The 22,778-nt window shown below is 33.8% G+C and overlaps 1 protein-coding gene across 2 annotated transcripts in view; it reads right to left on the bottom strand.

Moving 5' to 3' along the window:
• Positions 1-22,778, bottom strand: part of FAM149A (family with sequence similarity 149 member A) — a 47,115-nt gene that overhangs the window by 2,647 nt on the left and 21,690 nt on the right. For both annotated transcript variants that reach the window (XM_051964272.1, XM_051964273.1), the window contains 7 exons: positions 21,851-21,976; positions 18,827-18,976; positions 17,831-18,021; positions 15,456-15,610; positions 8,176-8,279; positions 7,013-7,240; positions 2,553-2,661 (listed from right to left, as the gene is read on the bottom strand). In XM_051964272.1, coding sequence (XP_051820232.1) covers positions 2,553-2,661; positions 7,013-7,240; positions 8,176-8,279; positions 15,456-15,610; positions 17,831-18,021; positions 18,827-18,976; positions 21,851-21,976 — 1,063 coding nt within the window. The remainder of the gene's footprint in view (positions 1-2,552; positions 2,662-7,012; positions 7,241-8,175; positions 8,280-15,455; positions 15,611-17,830; positions 18,022-18,826; positions 18,977-21,850; positions 21,977-22,778) is intronic.

The raw sequence follows: 22,778 nt of genomic DNA, 5'->3' as shown, positions 1-22,778 counted from the left end.
ACATGTTAATTATAATGATAGGCTTACTTAATCTTTTAAATAAATTTTTATTCTTATTTTTTAATATTATCAATATTTCTCCTACATTCTTTCCTTTCCTCTCTTCCCCCAGAGCAATCTTCTATTAAAAAAGAATTAAAACAACAATAACAAAGGAAAAAAAAGGAAGAAAAAAAAAGTGAAGTCAGCAAAGTTGATCAATAGTTTTAAAAACACATTCATATTACATGCAATATTTTACATTTGCACAGACTACCCCTCCTCCAAATCTCTGCAAAACAATATGGGGAGGTGTTTTTTTCTCAGAGAGGCTTACTTATAAAGTCATAATTTATTTAACCAAGTGTTAATTCTGATAAGATGCCAAAGAACCTTAATTACTTAATGGTTAAAATTTCAAAATTTGAAGGGCAATCTTATTTATTTTATTTTTAGTTTATTGATAACTTTTGTTTTTAATCACCCATATTTTCCAGCATAGATGTTCTCTCTTCTCCCACTCAGGGAGACATTTTTAATGTCTTTAATTTTTTTTATTTTGAATTAAAATTTTAAATTGAAATGAATTTAGTTTTAAAATAAAAACAAAAAAAAAGAGCAAAACAACATAAAAATAAAAAGGGGAGAGCAACAGTTTACTAAGATAAAATTACATTTGGAAAAAAATCTAATATTATATGCAGTGTTCCATACCATTGTCCTCAATCTCTCTAAAGAATGGGGTAAAAGAAATGCTTAAGCTGATTTAAAAAATAATATACACATCAAAACTATGTTAGATGCCTTGCATTTTGAGAAAAATATTTAATATGTATATAATACTATAGTAAACCCTTTGAGATTATTCCATTAGATCCTCAACAATCCTGCAAAATAGATGCTTTTGTTAGTCCCATTTTACAGATAAGAAAACTTAGGTATATCATCACACAATTAATAAGCATCTGAGGCTGGATTTGATCCTAGATTTTCTTCTGGAGTTTTCTCCCTTCTCTATAGCCTTCCCTCACCAACTTCCATCACATCATCTCATTCCACAGAGTCATAACAAACACGCTTTGCAACTGTTGTCTATGTAATATGTTCCTCTGAGAGTAATATATCCTAAAACCAACTTTCTTTCTGCTGGACCACCATACTACTTCCAGTTAAATCTGTAGCTTTATAAAATGAATCTTCCTTTGATATCTAGATATGTTAACTATGTTTTAACTCAATTTCTTCATCTTCAGGCTTCTGTCTTTTTCGCTAATCCTGGAAGCTTTTGGCCACTGATCAGCTTTCTTTTTCAATAATACAAATGACATTGGATGATTGTACCTGAGCTATATAGCTCTAGTATAAGGATATAATTTTTAGGAAAAAAGATGGAAGTTTAATAAGCTAAATATTCCACTGAGCATAAACCCTCTACCTTCAGACTCCTGTCCTTTTTCACTTTAGAACCATGTGATCAGTGATCAAACAGCTTTCTTTTTCAACATTCCAAGTGACATGACTGGTTGTACTTGAGATATATAGCATTAATCTAAGTATATAATTTGGAGGAAAAAAAAGATGAAGTTTAATAAGCTAACAGTCTCAGACTATGCAATACAGTGGAGAGATCTCTGGTTCCCAGTCAGAGGATCTGAGTTTAAATCTGACCTTTCATGCTTGCTACCAATGTAATCATGAGCATATTATTTAACTTCTTTGGGTCTCAGCTTACTAATACGAAAAATTGAGGAGATTGGATTATTTGGCTTGGTTGCTTTCAGTTCTATATCTATAATCCTAGCCTTTTCGGAATAGGTGTGGGACTGTGTGACAATAAAGTCTCTCCACTGAATATCTCCCCTGAAGAACTAGCCCAGAAAATCAAGGCTCTAGAACTGGAAATTTATCTAGTCCAATCCTGTCATTTTACAGAAGTGGAAACTGAGGTACAGGAAGATTAAGTGATTTGAATCCAAACTACTCAAACGCAGGTCTTCTTATCCTAAAACCAACTTTTTTTCTGTTGGACCATACTACTTCCAGTTAAATGTAGCTTTATAAAATGAATCTTTGTTCGTCATCTGAATATGTTAACTCAATTCCATGCTTCCATTGGCCTAAACTAGTATCTTCTTCCATTTAAAAAATGGTATATAATTAGCTTTAATTAATTTATATGATGCCCCCCTGAAAAGCTCATAGAAATGATTTCAAGTAGAGACCATTATGAGTATTTTATTCTATTATGATTTCTGTTATAAATATTAAATTCCTTCCAGTGCTCAGTTAATTTTTTAGTGCTCAGCTACATTTTTTCTGGTGATCTGAACTTGTGACTTCAGCAGGAATTCACAATGTGTAAATGATTTCTATTGATGTAAACACACAGGTCACCTGCATTTTAGAGTATCTTAATAGACTTACCTGGGAGCAGTAAAGGATTAGTTTACTTGCCCCAGGTAATACAATTTGTTTCAGAGGTTGGAATTAAGCCCCAGTCTTCTCAATGAGAATGGCCCATTTTCTTCTATGCTCTACTGCCTCTTAATAGCTTACAATAAAGTAAGTCTTACAAAGGCTTGGCGGGATCCATTCTGTTCGCCAGACTCTGAGCTTATGGGTGGTAGCCTGTTTCGAGGCACTTGAACAGACGGAGAAGACAAGCAGTCTGAGCTAATTTGCCTGTAGAAACAAACAAATAAAGACTTATTAAATGCCTAGTGTATACAAGGTCTTATAATGTTTTGTGTTTACAGTAGATTATGAATTTCTTAAGAGTAGGGGCTGACTTACCTTTCCATTGCTTTGTACCTAGTAATATGGACTAAATATGGGCTTTATTCATTCATTGTATGAAGTATAAAGAAACAGAGACATAAGATACACAGATCTAAAAGAGATGACTTACTTTTGTCATTAAAATAATATTTTAAAAATATCCATTGATATGTTTTATAACTATTTAAAATTATTGATCTCCACTAAGAAAAGTTTTTTTTTTTTTTTTTGGCTAGTCTTTAAAGAGCATAACACTAATGAGTCCAGGCTTCTAATCAAATGAAACATATATTTAGTGTTCTCTATGACCTCAATGTTGCTAGATTCTGTAGGAATTAAGGAAGACCTATAACAGTAAAGAACTGGCACTTCATTTGGGAAACAAGACTAACCATACAGGAAAGATTTAGAGAAAGAAGACATTATGTAATGTAATTTATTCCTAAATCATAAGATTAAGGTCACGTTAACATAATGTAAATCAGGGGTTCTGAAACTTTTTGTGTGTCATCAACTCCTTTGAAAGTCTGGTAAAGTCTAAAAGTTTTAAAATATTATTTAAAATACATGAAATTCCAAAGAAAAACATTTACACTGAAATATACACACATACTCATACGTACTTAAATATTATATATCACATATATCATGTTACATACGTATTAATAAAGGTGTACATATATGTATATATTCTCATATATATCATAAGTATATAAAGGGAGAAGATATATGTGTACATATCCTGAAGTTATTTTACCCTCTCTATACTTTAGTTTCCTCATGAGAGGACTGGTATTAAAATGTAGTGGAATGTAATAGAATGCCCTCTAAGATCCTTTTAAGTTCTAAATCTTTGATCACATGATGAATGATCCTGGAAGTAGTCCTTGCTTGTTTCCATGTCCTTTTCTATGATAAATGTCAAATATTCAAAATGTTCACTACTCACTTAATGGAAATTGTAATCCTAGAAACCAGAGAATTTATAAATAGATTTTTAATGAGTACATGAATTTGGATAAAGAAATAAAATTCATCATCATTTTCACTAAATTTTGATTTCCTTAGTAATTCCATTTTTTTTCATCTTATGCATTTAAAAACATGAGCAGTTCATAGATTTTATTAGACTTCCAAAGGAGTCCATCACCCACACACAAATACCTCCCCCCTCCCCCCCGCCAAGGAACCATGCTTTAGAGATTGTTAATATAGGAGCCCCGGGCTTGCACAGTTCAATGAAACTATCCAAGATGAACAGATCAAATTGGAGAGTTCCAACAAAAGATTATCCACTGGGAAAGGAAATGGCAAACCACACCAGTATCTCTGGCAAGAAAACTTAATGGACAATATTAAAATGTTTCAAGACATTACCTTGGAAGATATGCCCCTCAGGTTGGAAGGTGTACAATACATTATTGGGAAGAATATATGGTAACTACAGATAGCTCCAAAAAGAGTGAAGCAGCTGGGCTAAAACCAAAAGGTAATTCAGCTGCAAGTGTGTCTAGTGAAGAAAGGAAAATCCAATGCTGTAAAGATCACATTGTATGGGAACCTGAAATATTTAAGACCTATAAGCCAAGGTAAGGTGAATATGGTCAAAAAAGGAGATTAAAAGGTTAAATATCAAAATCTTGGGTGCCAATAAACTTAAATATCCAGGAAGGGTGAATTTAATTCAAGAAAATCAAAAGATAATTGGAATGGCAGATGTTTGTCCTTAGAGTATAAAATGAAGCTGCACAGAGACCAGTAGAGATGACATACATACTCATATACATGCATAAAGCCCAAATCAGATTGATTATATACTTGACAGCCAAAGGTAGAAAAGCCCTATCTAGTCAATTAGAACAAGACCTAGGGCTATCTGTAGCTCAGATCATGAAATTCTTGTGGTAAAATTTAGACTTAAATTGAGGAAAGTAAGGGAAAGCCATCAGATCTGAAAGAGATGATCTAAACATTTCTTTGGAATACATTGTAGAAGTGATGAAAAGATTTAAAGGATTAAATCTGGTAGATAAATGGATAAAGGTTGACTGCTGCACAGGAGGCAGTAACAAAAATAACCCAAAGAAAAAGACCCAAAAAGCTGTCTAATAAGGCTTTATGACTAATTGAAAGAAGAAGGAAAGCAAGACAAAGGAAAAAGGGAAGATATTCTGAATGCAGTTCCATAAAAAAGCAAGAAGAAACAGGTTTGTTTGTTTTTTTTAATGAGAAGCTCAAAAAATAATAGAAAACAATAGAATGAGAAAGATGAGATCTCTTCAGAAAAATTGGAGTTATCAAGGAAATGTTTCATGCTAAAAAATGGGCATGATAAAAGATAAAAATGGTAGGGACACAGAAAAAGTAGAAGAGATTAAGAAGACAGAGCAAGAATATACAAAAGAACTATACAAGAACGATCTTAACATTACTGATAACCACAGTGATACAGTTACTGACCTGAAGCCAGACACCCTAGAGGGTAAAGTCAAGTAGACTTTATGAAGCAATATTAACAATAAGGCTAGTGGAAATAATAGAGTTCTAGCTGAACTGTTTAAAATCTAAAAAGCTGAAAACTGTTAAAATGTTGCACTCATTATGCTGTCAAATTTGGAAAATTCAACAGTGGCTATTAGATTTGAAAAGGTCAGTTTAGGTCCCAGTCCTAAAGAAGGACAATGAAAGCATGTTTGAATTATCAAACAATTACACTCATTTCAATACAGCAACAAAGTTTTGCTTAAGATTCTGCAAGCTAGTCTTCAGTAATATATGACAAGGAAATTAGCAGAAGAACAATCTGGTTTTCAAAGAGGGAGATGAACTAGAAAGCAATGAATGCCAACATTCTCTGAATTGTAAAAAAAAAAAAAAAAAAAAAAAAAAGTGTTCCAGAAAAAAACATCTACTTTTCTCTCACTGATTAGACTAAAGCCTCTGACTGTGTGGATCACAACAAATTGTGTCAAGTTCTCAAAGAGATGGAATTAGCAGATTGTTACTGAAAAACCCCTATAAGGGTCAAGAAGCAACTGTTAAAACCAAACATGAAACAATTGATTGTTTCAAGATTGAGAAGGGAGAATGCCAAGGTTGTATGTTATCATATTAGTTATTTATCTTATGAGCAGAATCCATTATGCAAAATGTCTGTCTGGATGAATCAAAAACCAGGATTAAGGCTGCTAGGAAAAATGTTAATCATTTCAGATACCACTCTGATAGATAGTGAAGAGGAATTAAGAAGTCTTTTAATGAAAGTTAAAGAGGAGAATATAAAAGTTTGCTTGGAGTTAAAGATTAAAAAAAAAACAAAAACTAAACTCATGGCCTTTGCTTCCATCACTTCCTGACAAATAAAGGGAGAAGAAATAAAAACAGTGTCAGATTTTATATTCTTGAGCTTAAAGATCACTGTAGACAGTGACTACAGTCATGAAATTAAAAAACTCTTGCTCCTTTAAAGGAAAAATATGGCAAATGTGGATGACCTATTAAAAATCAGAGTTTTCACCTTGCTGATAAAGATCCATATAGTTAAAGGTATGTTTTTTTCCAGTAGTAAAATATGACGATGAAAGTTGGCTTGTAAGGAAACTTAAGCACCACAGAAACTGATGCCTTCAAATAGTGCTGCAAAAACTTTTGAGAGTCCCTTGGACAAGGACATGAAAATTAAATCATTCAATATTTAAAGAAATTAACTTTGATTATTTATTGGAAGAACAAATACTGAAACTAAAGCTTAAATATTTTGGCCACATAATGAGAAGATAGGACTCATTGAAAAAGACTGAAAGATTGAAGGCAAAAGAAGAAGATGGCAGAGGAAGAACTGGGTAGCAATGAATATAAGTTTGAACAGATTTTGGGAAATAATGGAGGACAAAATGGCTTGGTGTTTATGGTCACAATTGGACATGACTTAAAAACTGAACAAAAACAATCAAGAAGCATTTATTAAAAACCTATTATGTGCCAAGTACTATGTTACACATCAAGGATGCAAAGAAAGGCAAAAAAATCCCTGCTTGCAAGTAGCTCACAGCCTTATGGAGAAGACAACATGCAAACAACAATGTACAAACAAAATATATATAGGAAAAATTGGAATTAATCTCAGAAGGAAATCACTTAAGAGTTCAACTTCAAGATAACATCTCAATTTTTTCTTTCTTCAACCCTGACTGGGAAAAAAAAAAAGTTTTGTCCAAATTGATATTCAGTTTAACAATAAGGAAACAAGACTTACAGCTTAGTGCCCCTGAGAACTTTATCACTGTGCACATTGGAGGTTTTTGACTGATGCAGATCTGAAGAGAGAGATGGCAGCCTCCTGTGAGCAGGTGTTTTCCTTGCAGCTATAGAGAGTGCCCGAGAAGAGGACAGAACACTATGATCTGAGATTTGTCCCAACCGATGCCGGGTTGAGGAGAGAACACTGGACCCTACAACCATCAGTCTGTCCTCTTGATCATGCCTAGGAAGGAAACTCAAATTATATACTGCTCCCATCTAGATCAAAGAACCGCTGTAGAAATGTGCTAAGATTTTTATTTTTTACAAATAAACAAGAACAACAACAAAAACCACTACCCAAAGGGTTAAGTTAAAGAGTATGTGCTCCACATTACCGTCTTCATTTTCTCCATATGGGTTTCATGGGAGATAGCCACCAAGTCTATGTCAGGTATCAGTTGCCTCCACTATTACTGGTCATTCTTCCCTGACACAGGTCTATTATTTTATGTTATAAAACTGAATTCCATAAGGATAGCCATGGATTAAGAGCAGCGAGAATTGAGGTTAGGAGGTAACAGAATACAGGTGAAAAGATGAGAACTGGATCGTAGGGTTAGACTAGACCTGAGGTTAAGCTTTCTTTAATGCTACGGATTCTTTTTTTAGTTTAACCCTGTGGACTCCTTCTCTAAATGGTATTAAATGCAAAACATACATTGTAGCAATACAAAGGAAACATTATATTGAAATAAAGATGCATTTTTTTTCCCTATCCAAATTCCTAGATCCTGTGACATTCATTATTCCTGGACTAGGCAATTTCTCTAAGGTTCTCTCCAACAAATTCTATCAGGTTATGAAAAAATCTGAGTTTGGGTTCTGGTACTATCACTAAATAGTTGAGTAATATTAAGCAACTCTCCAAACTTCCCTGATTTCATTTTTCCGTATCTATATAGTTAAAGGGTTTGGACTAAATGCTTTTTCAAATTCTGTCTAACTCTGACATTCTACACCTCTTTGGCCTTAGTAACAAAGAAGTTTACAATCCCCCAGGCTATGTTTCTTTCAACCAGGAAGTTAGGTATATTTGATAGTATCTCTCACAGTCTTCCTATCCTCAAAAGTTTTGGGCGCAGAAGAATTGAAACTAGGTCATTTTTCCATACTCACAGTGTCCTGTCTCCAAAATGGGTATGTCGTTGTTGAAGAGGTTTTGCTTGAATTGTCATCACACCATTTAAATCGTTGTAAAAACTATTGGATAAGCGATGGCTCTAAAGAAAAATGTAAAAATGAAAGTCATTGTAGTCGTTATTTGTCAGTTTCTTAAACTGATATGAGCAAAGGCAAGAATAGTCTATTCCCCTGGTGGTGAAGAGCCATTCGACATTTAATCAGACTGGTCCTTAGATAACAAACAGCCCATTGCTGGATTTTCCTTGTAGCCTTTCTATCTCAAGGGAACTTGCTAGAGTTTTTGCTCTGAAGATCTAGTCTTTTAGAGAACTAGAGTCCTACACACCGTGATCCGGCATAAGAGTATGTCTTTAGTGGAGGTAGACTTCCCAAAATCTAAAACTTCAAGAAAAGGGAATCTAGTGGGCGTGGCATGGGTTATTTGAAAGTAGGATATGTCCAATCTCACTCACTCAGATTGGACAAGAATCAAACACAACGAGACAGCAGTTCCAATCAGTATGAAAACTAATGAAATCTTAGATATGTCCAAGAATCAAAAGACTCACAATAATGTCGGGATGAACAAATTATACCATTTGTTGTTCAGTTGTTTTTCAGTTATGTCAGACTCTTTATGACCCTATTTTGGGTTTTCTTGGCAAATATACTGAAGTAGATTTTGTTTTTTTTTTCCTTTTCCAACTCATTTTACAATTGACGAAGCTGAAGCAAACAGGGTTAAGTGACATTCCCCAGGTTGCCCAGCACTTAGGAAGCATGTTAGATTTGAACTCAGAAACATGTCTTCCTGATTTCTGCCTCAAAACTTACACTTATTTTTTGCTAAAATATGCCTTTTCCATTAAATTATCAGAAGAAGAATTTAATAGAGATATAACAGGATTTCTTAACATTCTATTTTAGTTCAAGGATCAATGCAACTCTTCTATGCTGGATGTCTGTGGAAAGGGAAAAAAATAAAGAGTTTAGGTTGGCAATAATAGACATTTTTAAAAAATCAGATTTAATTTTTTGAAATAAAGTTAACTTAATTGCAAATACAGTTCAGATGATTCTATTGATGTTCAACATTCAGTTTTTAATAGATCATTTATAGTTAAAATAAAAAAGAATAAATATAATATACTTCTTGAAAGCTTGTAAATATATTTTGCAAATATTTCATTTGATCCTCACAAAGTACTGTGGGGTCATTTTAATATTTCCATTCTATGACATCTAACTCTCACTTCATATGCAAAAGAATTAATTGATAAAAACTAAAATTATAACTACTTTGCATTTGATCAATCCCTGATCATTTGTGCCAGACCTGGAGTCAGAGAGAGCTGAATTCAAATAAATCTGACCTCAGAAAACTTACTAGATGAGTAAAGCTGGGCAAGTCACTTAACCCTGTTTGTCTCAGTTTCCTCATCTGGAAAAAGGGAATGCCAAACCACTCCCATATCTTTGTCAAGAAAACATCAAATGGAGTCACAAAAAGTTGAATATGGCTTAAACAATTAAACAACAAAAACATATGTATATATGTGTATGAATGTATATGTGTATATATAGTCTGTCTATATGCATAAATGTATATATAATATACATACATACATATGCACATATCATTTTGCATATTTTAAAAATCAGTTATTTTCTGGGAGGAGGCAACATTATATAGTCCAATGGTGTCAAACTGAACTAGAAATGGGAGCTATTAAACTATACATAATAAGGCTGCAAATTGCAGTTGGACTTAGAAAACCACATATGGTCAATTATTTCTTTTTTTTATTAACACATTAAAATCACTAAGATGGCACATTTTAATCTATTTTGAGCTGTTTTTAGAACTGTTGTGAGTCCTACTTTAACAACACTTCTGTAGTTGATAGAGAGCTGGCTGGGAAACTAGAAAATCTGAATTGGCTACTAATAGACTAGTTATGTATTCCTATGCAAGTCATTGTAAGTTTGGACAACATTTAAAGAACGTTTACTTGTTACTGACTTGTATTACTAATGGGAGTTTCCTACATCAAAGTGTGGATGGGTCCAGGTCCACTGTCTTAATACTCATATCCTGCAGTATTTGCAATGTAATGACAGTAATGTGGCAGACTAGATAGAGAGCAGATCTCAAAGAGATAGGAAGGCATTCTAGTGCATGGGAAGACAACAGGTATCTAATAATTGTTTATTGACTGACTGACGGGTTCAAATCCCACTTCTGACACATATTGGTTTTGTAACCCTAGACAAATTATTTAACCTTTCCATATCCTAAACAATTCTATAAAAGAGTCATTCTTAACTTGAGGTTCATGAGCTTTTTTATATGCAACACTTTTTCTTTATGTATTTATGTATATGTTCTTTTTCATATTTCAATAAAATTGGTTTTTATTGTATTCCTATATATTTTATTTTATTCACTATTGTAAAAAAGGCTTCACCAGACTGCCAAGCTAAGAATAAATTGCAAAAAGGTGCCAATCTACATTGTTAAGCCTAACTGGGACCTCTTTTAACAGAGATAAAATCACAATCCTTGTCAAAAGAAAGTTAAAAAGTACAAAATATAAATAATTTACAGAAACATTCTGAACTGGCAGGATGAGACATTTGTATAATTGCTATTTGCTTTGCTTTTAAATCCCCATCTTCTTCAGGTCTACTTGCTTTACCAAATGTTTTCAGGTCTTTCCCTATTCTGTTTTTAAAACTCATTTGTTAGATCCTCATATTAATTTTGCAGGAAAGCAGATAACAATGCAGTACAATTAGGCCAACTCTAAACCTTTGCTTCCTTATGCCAATGCCTTTATTGCTTGGCTAGTTCTCAAGCTTGGACCACCTTGGTCACCCACCAGTTGTCATCCTACTACCTACTACTGAGGAAGTCATAGAGTTGTGCTGATGAGTACATAATTCAGATTATTTACATTCACTTTCACTCTCACTGGTGTATGGTAATCCCTTTAAAAATTCTTCCCTGGTTCCACTTCTATATACTCCACAATAGTGATTACAAAAGTTTACTCTCTTTTCCTCTATTCTTCCCTCACCCAGCTTTTTCAGCAAATGACTGCCTTCTACTTAACTGATAAAATTAAGGCTATTCTTTATGCCTTTTATCTCTCATAGCACTTATTCCATATCTCAAAAAAATCACTCAATTCTTTACTTACTCTATTCTTTCCTCAATCTCCAAGAAAGCTCTTTCAATCCTTTACATAACAACAATTAATAAAATATTGCAAGGTTTAGAAAGCACTTTAAAATATTATTTCATTTTATTCCTACAATAATTCTGAGATAGATGTTACTATTATCTACCCCACTATAAAAATGAGGAAACTGAAGCACAGAGCAGTTATATAAACCAAATAATAAATAAGCTAAAACTGGTTTTAAATTGAGTTCTCCTGACTTCAGGTCTAGAGCTCTCTCTATTGAATTATCCAGCTGTCCCTATCCCATTCAGCCTTTCTCATCCCTTCCGGGAATTTGCCTTTCTACCATTCCCTCTATCATCACCCCCTTTTGAATCACTGTTTCCCTATTACCTAAAAATGTTATATAGTCTTCCTCATCTTTAAAACATTTTCATTTGACATCCCTTCCAGCTATTGTCAATTATTACTTCTTTTTACAGACTAAAGTCCAACGAGAGTTATTTATTCCCACCATATTCCCTTTGTCACCACCCACTAAGTTCTCAATTCCTTGCAGTCAGGTTTCTGACCCTACTAATTAACAGAAACTGCTCTCTTTTAGATTACAAATGAGCTCTTATATTACAAAACCAATAGCTTTTTCCTCAATCTTTTCTGCAGATTATTGTGATGCTGTAGACTATACGTTCTACTGACTACTTGGTTTCCATGACAATATTCTCTACCATTTCTCCTTCCTTATATCTTTTCCTTTACAAACTTTTTTTGCTGAATCTTCTATCTCTTGCCCTCTAAGCATAGTTTGTTTGACCTTAAGACTCTGTTCTGGGTCCTCGTTTATCTTTATACCCTCAATTAGTGATTTCATTTTCTCTCATGAGATCAATTATCATTTATGTGCATATGACTACCTAATTTATAAACCCAGATTTTCAACATTAGTCCCACATGACCAATTGCCTGCTGATTATCTCTAACTAGATTTCTCATCGACATATCAAACTCAACTGTCTAAAATATCATTTTTCTAAAAATGCCCTTCTTCCAAACTTTCCCTGCCAAGAGCAATGGCATTTCTCAAAACCTGGGTTCTACCATTTTTGACATTTCTCTCTCTCTAACTCAATGTATCCTGTCAGCTCCTAAGACAGGTCCATTCTGTCTCTGTAATCTAATTCTTTTCATTTCCTTTCTTTTCACTCCTATTATCAACCAGCCTAGTGGCATAGGTTCTTATCATCTTTCACCTTGACTATTGTGATAATCACCCTGCTTCTAGTAGTTTCCTTCTTCAATCCATTCTCCCCAAAGACAAAAAAATAAAAAATAAAAATTCTTCCTAAAGTCTAACTATATTTTCCCCTTCCATAATCTTTATTAACTCCTTCTTGCTTTTAGGATCAAATACAAATTCTTCAGCTTAACATATAAGACCCTCCACATTAGAACATGGAAGACATCTACATGTTCCGGGGAACAGGAGGGAAGAGTATTACAAACATGGGGGGATAGCTTCTGTAAGAGATAGATATAAGAAGTGGAAAAGGGAGAATTATCATGTTGTAAAACAAACAAACAAACCAAAAAAAAAAAAAAAAAAACAAAACATTAAAAGCAATTGTAGAAGTATAATCCACTTGGAATGCTGGCTCACAGCCAGAGAAGTCTGGATTTTATATTAAAGGCAAAGAAATACCACTAAATGGCACTGGAAAAGGCTTTAGGAATATCAATTAAGGAGCCGTTTGGAGAAGACACTGAAAGCAAGGGACACCAATTAGAATTCTATTACAACAGTCCAAGCAACCACTAGGGTGGCTTGGTGTGATTAGAGAGAAGGGGATGAATATGAGAGATGTTTAAGAGGTAGAATGGATAAGACTTGGGAAATTATTGGATATGAGAAGTTAAATGAGAGAGAAGAGTTAGAGTTGCCTTGTAAGTGGTAAACCTAGATAACTAGAATAGTGCCACTCCTTACAGAATTAGGGGGATGTCAAGAGTAGGGGATGGAATGCATTCTGTCTTTGATATACTGGGTTTGCAATGCCTGTAGAACATAGTGATGGAAATGCATAATACCATTAGAAGTATCTTACTGGAGTTCAGGAGAAAAATAACTCTTTTGAATAATGTGAGATTCACATGCATAGTTGAATGTAGTAGTTGAATACATAGAAGCTGATAAGATCACCAAGAGATAAAGTGTGCAAAGTAGAAATTTTCAATATTTTTTATCATAGATTCACAGAAGTATGATGAATTCTATGGATTCTTTCTCAGAGTAATGTTTTTAAATGCACAAAATAAAATACATAGAATTACAAGGGAAACTAATTCCACTTAAATATACCTATTAAAAAAGAATTTTAAGAATAAATTCCCAGATTTTAGGTTAAGAACTCCCATTATAGAAGAGAACAAGGAGAGGGCCTAGGATAGAGTTGGACTTGAAGGTTGAAATTCCCCAAAAAGATGGTGGAGGAAGACTGTGAGCTAAATGCAAAGTCATGGAGAAAGTTGGAAGATATTGGCCTAAGTGTGATGTTAAAATTGACAAGAAGTCAGATCATATGTTGAAACTAAAGAAAAGATAGAAAAGGATATAGAGGAATTTTGAAATGCAGAAAAATGGAAGACACAGGAGCTCACAATAGATGCTTTCAATCTTCTTAGTAAAATAGGAGGTAAGATCACCTGATTAAAAAAAAAAATTAGGGTGGAGATGGAAGTTAAGATTTGAAGTTTTAAATAGAAGCTAGAAAACAAGATTAACACAATAGACTTTGGGCAGGCATGACAACAAAATGACAACATGAGATAACAAAACATAAATGTATAATGGAACATTATTATTGCATGGCTTCCTCTAGTACTATTTAGTTTCTTGATAAGAAAAACAGAAGAGACATGTTACATCTCAGGGATCAGAAGTAGCAAGAAAGAAACACGATAAGGACATGGAAATAAGGGACTAAAGAGTAAAGAATGGTGCTTTGCTGAACTGGATCTAGAGTCAGGAAGAATATCTTAGTTCAAATCTGGCCTTGGAAACTAGCTGTTTAATGCTGGGCAAATTACTTAACCTCTGCCTGGATTAGTTTCCTCAACTGAAAAATGGGAATCATAATAACACCTACCTCCTAGGGCTGTTGTGATAATCAAAAGAGAAAATACTTGTAAAACATTTGGCATGGTAGCAGACACACAGTAGGCACTTATAATAAATGTTTATTCCTTTCTTACATCTTTATTACTCCAAAATGATACAAAATCAATATAAAAATAAATCATTTTCTACTTCCCTCCCTAATCAAAGCAAAGAAAGAGAAACAGAGAGACCACATGGCACAGTAACTGTCCCTGGAATAAGATCTAGGTTCTACTACCAACATTTAAAGGTGCCGTGATCATGGGCAATTCATCACCAGTGGTTCTGACTTATGTTTTGCCACTGAACTCCAAAAACACTAAAGGAGAGACTGAGGCTGATGACTTTGCACAGTGCTGCTTCACTTACATTCAATTCACTTACAAGTCAAGACATCACCCTCTTGATATCATTGGTCCTCTTCAAGAACAAAGAATGAACAACTTTCAATGCTCTGAGCCTCAGTTTCCTTCATCTAGGAAATGGGGATAATAAATCATGCCTGTAGTTCCTACTTCACAAAGGTAAGGTGTGAGACTTAATAAAATTCTACAAAAGTACCATGTAATTATTGCTATTTAATGCAAACCTTAAAATTAGGAATGTTTTTTCCTCCCAGATCTACTAGCTATATAACTTGGGACAAGTCACTACAATTTTCTGGACCTCTAATCCCTCATCTGCAAATTGGATTAAATGATCCCTATGGTCTCTTCTGTCTCTCAAATATGCAACTCTATAGTCTTTGTATTCTTCAATCAAGAAGAAAATTTCTTCCATTGTTTTTCAAATATATATAGACAGAGTTCAGTAAGATCCTATATTTAGATCTGACCCGTCTGGGAGATGATTCTAAAGAAATTATCTCCATTGAAGAAACTAAGAGAAGTTTTCAGGACCAAAGAATAGATTTGAACAGAAAAGTATCTGACCTGAGATGGACCCAGATGAGACCCCAACGACATACTGTGGGTTTCAGAACCTCTGGAAGGGGGAACACTTGATGGATTGGGAGGAATACGAGAACTTGGGAGTTTTGCCAATTTATTTCCAATTGTCTTCAAGTTTTCTCTCTGTTTACTTCCTCCTGTAACAATATTAAGTGTAAATAACAATTCAAAACTACAACCATTTGTCCAATGTGAGCAATGCAATTATGTAATTTTTAAAGTTCTTTTATGAGAGAATTGTCAATTTTCTCTTTCTTAGCAGTAAAGAATCAAACTAAAATTTTTCATTCATGATACCACAAAGTAACATAAGTACCCTCCTCAGTCAGAAGAGAAAAGGTGCCAAAGTAGTCAAGGAGCATTCAATTCAGCCCAATTCAATGAATATTTATTAAGCACCTGCTGTCTACAAGATTTTGTGTGAAGCACTGTTCACATAATAAAGTGATCCATTGTCCTTTGGTTCACTCATTTCCAAGGGCAGCTAGGTGGCACAGTGGATAGAGCACTCAGCTTAGAAGCAGGAATACTACTCTGGAATTAATAAATAGTCAAAGCATAGGAAGAGACAGTTTTCAGATGAAAAAAATCAAAGCTATCTATAGGCATATAAAGAAATATTCTAAATCATTTTTGATTAGAGAAATGCAAATTAAAACAACTCTGAGGTACTACTTCATACCAATTAGATTAGTTAATATGACAAAAAAGGGAAATGATTATTTAATTGGAGAAGATATGGGAAAATTGTGAGACTAATGCACTGTTGGTGGGATTTTTTACTGATCCAACTATTCTGGAAAGTAATTTAGAACCATGCCCAAAAGGCATCCAAACTGTGTATGCTCTTTGATCCAATGATACAACTACTAGATCTGAATCCCAAAGACATTATAAAAAGAGAAAGGAACTTATATATATAAAAATATTTATAAGCAACCCTTTTTTAGTGGCAAATTATTGCAAAATGAGGAGATGTACATCAATTGGAGAATGTTTAAACAAAATGTGTCTGAACATATGAATGTAATGGAATACTATTGGGCAATGAGAAATGATGAACAGGAAGATTTCAGAAAAACCTAGAAAGACTTGTACAAACTGATGCAAAGTGAAATAAACAACCAAGAAAACATTGCACACAGTATCAGCTACATTCTGTGATGATTAACTATGAATGACTCAGCTCTTCTCCAAGACAAAACAATCTAAGACAAGTAAAAAGGACTCATAAAGGAAAATACTATCCACATCCAGATAAAGAACTGATAGACTCAGAATGAAGAAACATTTTTTCACTACTTTATTGTTCATAGTTTTTTCCCTTCTGATCTGTTTTTCCTTTCACAAGTGTGACTAATATGGAAATATGTTTTACATGATAGCATATGTATAAACTATATCAAATTGTCTACCATTTTAGGAAGATAGGAGGGGAGGGGAGGAGAAGAAAAATGGAATTAAAAATCTTGTAAAAATGATTGCTAAAAATTATCTTAATGAAATTGGGGGAGGGGGAGGAAAGAACCAGGAAGATTCATCTTCATGAATTCATAACCAGTCTCGGACACTTAATAGTTGTTTGACTCTGGGCAAATCACTTAATCCTATTTGTCTTAAGTTTCTTCATTTATAAAATGAACTGAAGAAGGAAATGGCAAATCACACTAGGATCTCTGTGGAGACAAACCCAAAATGGGTCACAAAAATTGGGTCCATGACTGAAAATGATTGAATATGAGCAACAACAAACCATTTTTGGTTTGATGTATGGTGAACTCATAAATTATGCATAGCCTATCTTTGTGGGGGTCTATTTTTCTCCTTCTGGAGGGGAAAATGGAGAAAATTAGCTTTTTTGATACTAATCATATACAATTAGTCATCAAAATAGTTTTATTATGATTTATAATTCTTCATCATGTCAATTTTTGTCAGCCCAACCAAAGATATTTTTTAAATTATCACTGGAAGCCAGGCACAACTTTTTTTGACAAATACATTTCTTGATTTGTGTTTCATTACAGCTCCTCCAGTGTTAGCAATGATAGTGAACAAAATAATAAATAAAATTTTCTCTCATTAAGAAAGCTTAGGAAGTAAGCTTAGCTTACTTGGAGGAAAAATAATGCCTTCTTATGTAACATAATAATGGTATGTGCCTAAAACAGAAACTAGACAGAGCTGGGAAATATTCTTTAAAAGTGTTTTCATATATATATATATATATATATGAAATATATATGTATCTGTGTGTGTATATACACACACACATATACATATATACATATATGTATGTATTGGTGGATTGTTATCTGTTATTTTAAAGTTTTACATAAAGGATATTTCTCAAATACCTTGAGGGCTAGTTTCCCATGTTTTTCTAACCAAATCTTCCAACATCCTAACCACATTTCTCCAAGCATGATCAAACACTTCAGCAGCTGCAGCATCTTTGATACAATCCTCAGGCGAAATGGGAGGGATACCATGTTTATTCCTTTGTTGACCGACCATAACATTCTTGGGTTCCAGACTTTCATTATCACTTAAAAGAAAAATGAGGAAATTCTTCTTACTAAATTCAGTCAATTTTTTGTTAATAAAAAAATTCTCTAATGAAAATTAGGGTCAAACATGCATTATTTCACAATTGATTTGCTTATGTGTAAATCACAGATTGATAGTAAACTAGTTATCTAAGGATTAAGTAGGACATCAACTGGGTGAATAAAGAGATCATAAGGTAATAATAATAATTTTTTAAAATCTTCACTATCTCATTTATAAGCATAACAAATTTATAAGCATAAGCAAAAGAACTATTCCTCTCTGTAATGTTACTGCCTTTCTTCTGAGACTCCCTCCAATTTACCCTGTATATATCTTATATGTACATAGCTCTTTACATGTTTTCTTCCCCCATTAAAATATAAGCTCCTTCACGGCAGGAACTGTTTTTTCTAAGGTTGGGCTAACCCTAATAAACTGATTTATTGAGCACAATGAAATAATCCAGTTGGGAGGGATCTTACAGGAATCATTTAGTTTACACAAGAAAAAATCAAATTCAGAAGCTAATTGACATTTTCAAGACACACAGTTTGTTGACCAGAGAGGCAGTATTACAACTCTAGCATGTGATCTTTGTGATATTCCTGTATTAAATTACTTTGCAAGAAAGACATTTGCACAAAAATTTGACTTAAAATCCATGAGAGTTTCAAAAAGGAAGCTTAGAAACTTAAGAATTATAGCATCAACCAACCAAGCAAAGAAATTTGAAGACTTAAATTCAAGCTAATAATAACACCTTTGAAACTTTGTGTATCTTAATATAATGCTCTACTTACAGTTCTTTTTTGTCAAAAGCAAAATACTCTTCAATTTCTCCTTCCATATCGTAGATCTCTTCTTCTAGGAATGAAGCAGTTACATCAGAAACAACAGAAGAAATCCTTGTGAAATCTTCTGGGACAAGCTTGGAGCCTGAGATACACAGTCTATAATCACCAAAGATAATAACCATTGATTATATTCAGGAAGGTGCTCCAAAAATTCCAGGCCAGAACCTAAATGATTAAGGCTAATTTCAACTTCTGTTGAAATAACATAATTCCAAAGGAAAAAAATCAGTCAAATCAAAATGTATTTTTAATAAATAAATATATTTTAAAAGAAATATGTATTAGTAAATGTATATTTTGAAGAAAAGAATATACCTTTAAAAATAAAATAAAATCCAAACTTCACTCCTCAAAAAATAAAATCCTTAAGAGACTTTTTATAAATCCTAATCACTCTAGGAGATTGTTTTTCTCTCCTAAGCAGGAGAATTCTATTTAAACATTAGCCACCCACACTGTCCCTTCCTTTCAAAGTAATATGGACTACAAATAGACTGCCAGACACATTTTATCCTTTACTCCTACCTTTACCTTTTACAACCTGCACTATGAGGTTCCTCTAACACTGTAACTACCTCACCAGATAACCAAGTTCTATAACTTGGAACAGGAAACTGACATAAGGGAGGGGCATTTCTCTTTTACCACAATCCTCGGGATTCCTGTACAATCTCTGCACTTGCCATCTCACCTGGATATACTACACTATGAGAGCCTCAACATTAATAGATTCACTTTTCCCTCCTCTTCTCATGACTAGAAGAATCAAAAGACAGGGAGTTAAGTGATCAGGGATCATTTATAGTTGGAAAAGGTCATCTAACTGATTTCCTTATTTTACAGATGAGGAAACAGAGGTTCAGAGAGTTAAGTGTCTTGCCCAAGTATAGTATCATAGATAGTAGGTATCATAGATAGAATTTGAACACAGCTCTTTTTACTCCAAAGTCAGAGAACTTTTGTCTTTAACACACTACTACTTCTCAAGGATTGAGGATGAGACTCCCTGAGAGACAGTTTCCTATCCTGGCACAAATGCTCCTAACTGAGATGAATTAATCTCTTCCCCATTCTCTCCAAATGAATTTTTCTTGAACACCAGCATTTCCAGTTATAGCATATCTAGGAATACTCTCCTTTAGTATTTTTAAGGGTATTTTTAAGGCAGGGACCCAAACCAAAGTCATTTAACTGGACTCCCTAGCCTAATTCATACTCAAAAGGAATTTTTGAGGAACTGCTCTCTCCTTGTCTCCCATCCAAATCCATATTTTCCTCATTGGTACAATGTTCTGATATATTAGTCTGCCAATAGTTACGAATGTCAATCAAGCCTTGATTCCTGAACTGACAGAGATGATCATGAGTATGATAAATATGAGGGGGAAAAAGTTTTGAGAATAACTTATATAAACAATGATAGAGTGAAGAAAAGTAATGTGACAGAAACAGAATTACAAGCCCTCAACCCCATACACATTTACTTTTTTTTATAGGTAATGAAATCAGCATCAAGACTTGATTGGCTCAAGTAACTAAAGACTCAGGCTATTGTTATGACTTTGTGCTCATTTAAGTAGAAAGAGCCATAAGGACCTCTTATGCTTGGCTGGCAAAGCACAATGGACAACTCAGAAACAGGGGAACATCATCCATCTGAATCAACTCAAGTGTATCCTCAATATATATCCTTGTTTAATATACTTTCCTTCCCCCTTGACTAAATAAATCTCCTTTTGTTATATGTTGAATAAGAAATCTCCTTATTAGTAGTAAGTTCATTTCAAATCATTGTAAGGACGTGACTTTCCCCATATGAACCTAATTCCCATGTAAACCATGAGAACCCAATCGAGGAAGGACGTGACTCCCCCTGTGAGGACTTGACTGCTCTCTCACCCCAAGAGCATATATTTTAACTTCTTCTCCTATGAAAACCTGACCGTTCCTTGACCCATAAGAACATATATTTCAACTCTTTCCTTTTTAATCTATAAGACAGGCATGTACCACCTGTGTTTTAGCTCCAATTATATGATTCCAGGAACTCGCCATTCCTTGGAACTGTTGCTGTTGATAAGGACTGGCCCCCTTATCAATGCAACATTTGATTATAACCACCTGGAGCCCTAGTTGGTGCGTCCTTGTCTTAGATGAGGTCTTCATTTGGCCCAAAGCCAAATAGGCTATAGGGGTTTGGACCCCTATAAAGAGTGGGCAAAGCATTCTCCATTTTGAAGCCTCACCTATGGAGATGACGATCTGCCTAGGACTTTCCCAATCGAGACTCACAGGCTGAAATATCGGGGCCTTCCCAGCCCTCCAATTAGAGTTGAAGCTCCCTCGATCGTACTGAGTAATGTATTCCCTCTCTTTCTCTGCTATTCTAATCATAATCCTTATTATTCTTTGCCTCTTGTGTATTATTTGCTGTATGTGTTGTTATTGTAAGCATTCTATCCCGTGCATTGTATAATTAAATTTTACCTTTACTTTAACTGAACCTGAGAGCGTCATTTATAAAAGCGGATTCGAACTTCTCTTAAAAATCATATAACATTAATATAACATATGTTGACTGATTTGTGAGTGCCTCATTTCATTCTAACATCAAACCCAAACTACCAAGAAGCTGGCCTCAGTCAGACTCGGCCCAGAACACTAGGATAATAGTATGTTAAAGAATACAATAATATAATGAACACAAAACTGAGATAATCACAATTATAATTTTGACCACAGAAAATAGATGATGAAATACATTTCTTTCTTACTGGTGTCAAGATGAACAACTACAGAGATGAGATGATGAGCAATTGCTATAAGATGCAACCCTTTTAGGTTGTCTATATAGATTTCACTTAGTAAAAAGGACAGCTTTATGACAGGGTAGAGGAGCCACATCTGAAAAATCACAAGGACCACTCAAGAGGTATCAATAAAACTTAAAGAACAAAAAAGAAGACATACTCTTTGAGATTGTTATTGCTTTCACAGAAATAAAATGAGGACTTGGTGCGGACAGAGCTAGCGGTATTGCTTGGAAAATGTTGAAAACCTTCATCTGTTGGAAGCATGAGTTGTTTTCCTAGAACCCTGTGAAATAAAAAAAATTGATAATAATGTAACCACAATAAGAACATCATTCTGAATTTTTAAAAATAGAGTAGTTATATAGTGGAAACTATATAACATAGTTATATAATGGAAAAGATGTTGAGAGGAAAGAACTTTTTTCCATAGGATTATAGATTTAGAATTAAACTAGACTTTAGAGTTCATCTAGGTTCATCCAGTTCATCTAGTTAGTTAAGTCCCTTAATTTCCTCATCTGAAAAAGAAGATGAGAAGTTAAGAAACTTAACTAACTTAGCTAACTTATGGTCACACAGCTAGTATATAGCAGAGACAAGAGCTGAACTCAAATTCTCTCATTCTAAACCCAGAATTTTTCCTGCACCAAGCATACAAGTATAAGATTTAAAAATAAAAAAATATAAGAAAGTACATAAAACTCACATACTTTTTAACATGTATTTACATTATCCAGATATATATTTTGAAAATAAAAAAGCTTTAATTAAAAAAAAAGAACATGTAAATACAACTATCACTCACATATCACTTTAAAGTTTGCAAAGGAGTTTATATCACATTTGAACCTCATAACAACCATGGGAGGGTAGTGTTATCATTATTGTGGTTTTTGTATGATGGGGAAACTGAGGGAGACATAGCTTAAATGACTTGTCCTATGTCACATAGCTAACAAGTATCTGGGGGAGGATTTGGACTCAATTCTTCTGACATTAGATCCAGTGTTCCAACCACTGTGCCACCTAGATATCTTTAGATATCCATTCATTGACTCTTTCTATGTCCCTAACTATTTGGAATC

This window comes from Antechinus flavipes, chromosome 6, assembly GCF_016432865.1.
Source record: "Antechinus flavipes isolate AdamAnt ecotype Samford, QLD, Australia chromosome 6, AdamAnt_v2, whole genome shotgun sequence".
NCBI classification, from domain to species: Eukaryota; Metazoa; Chordata; class Mammalia; order Dasyuromorphia; family Dasyuridae; genus Antechinus; species Antechinus flavipes.
The sequence above is the reverse complement of the archived record's forward strand: the minus strand, read 5'-3'. Positions and strand labels throughout refer to the sequence as shown.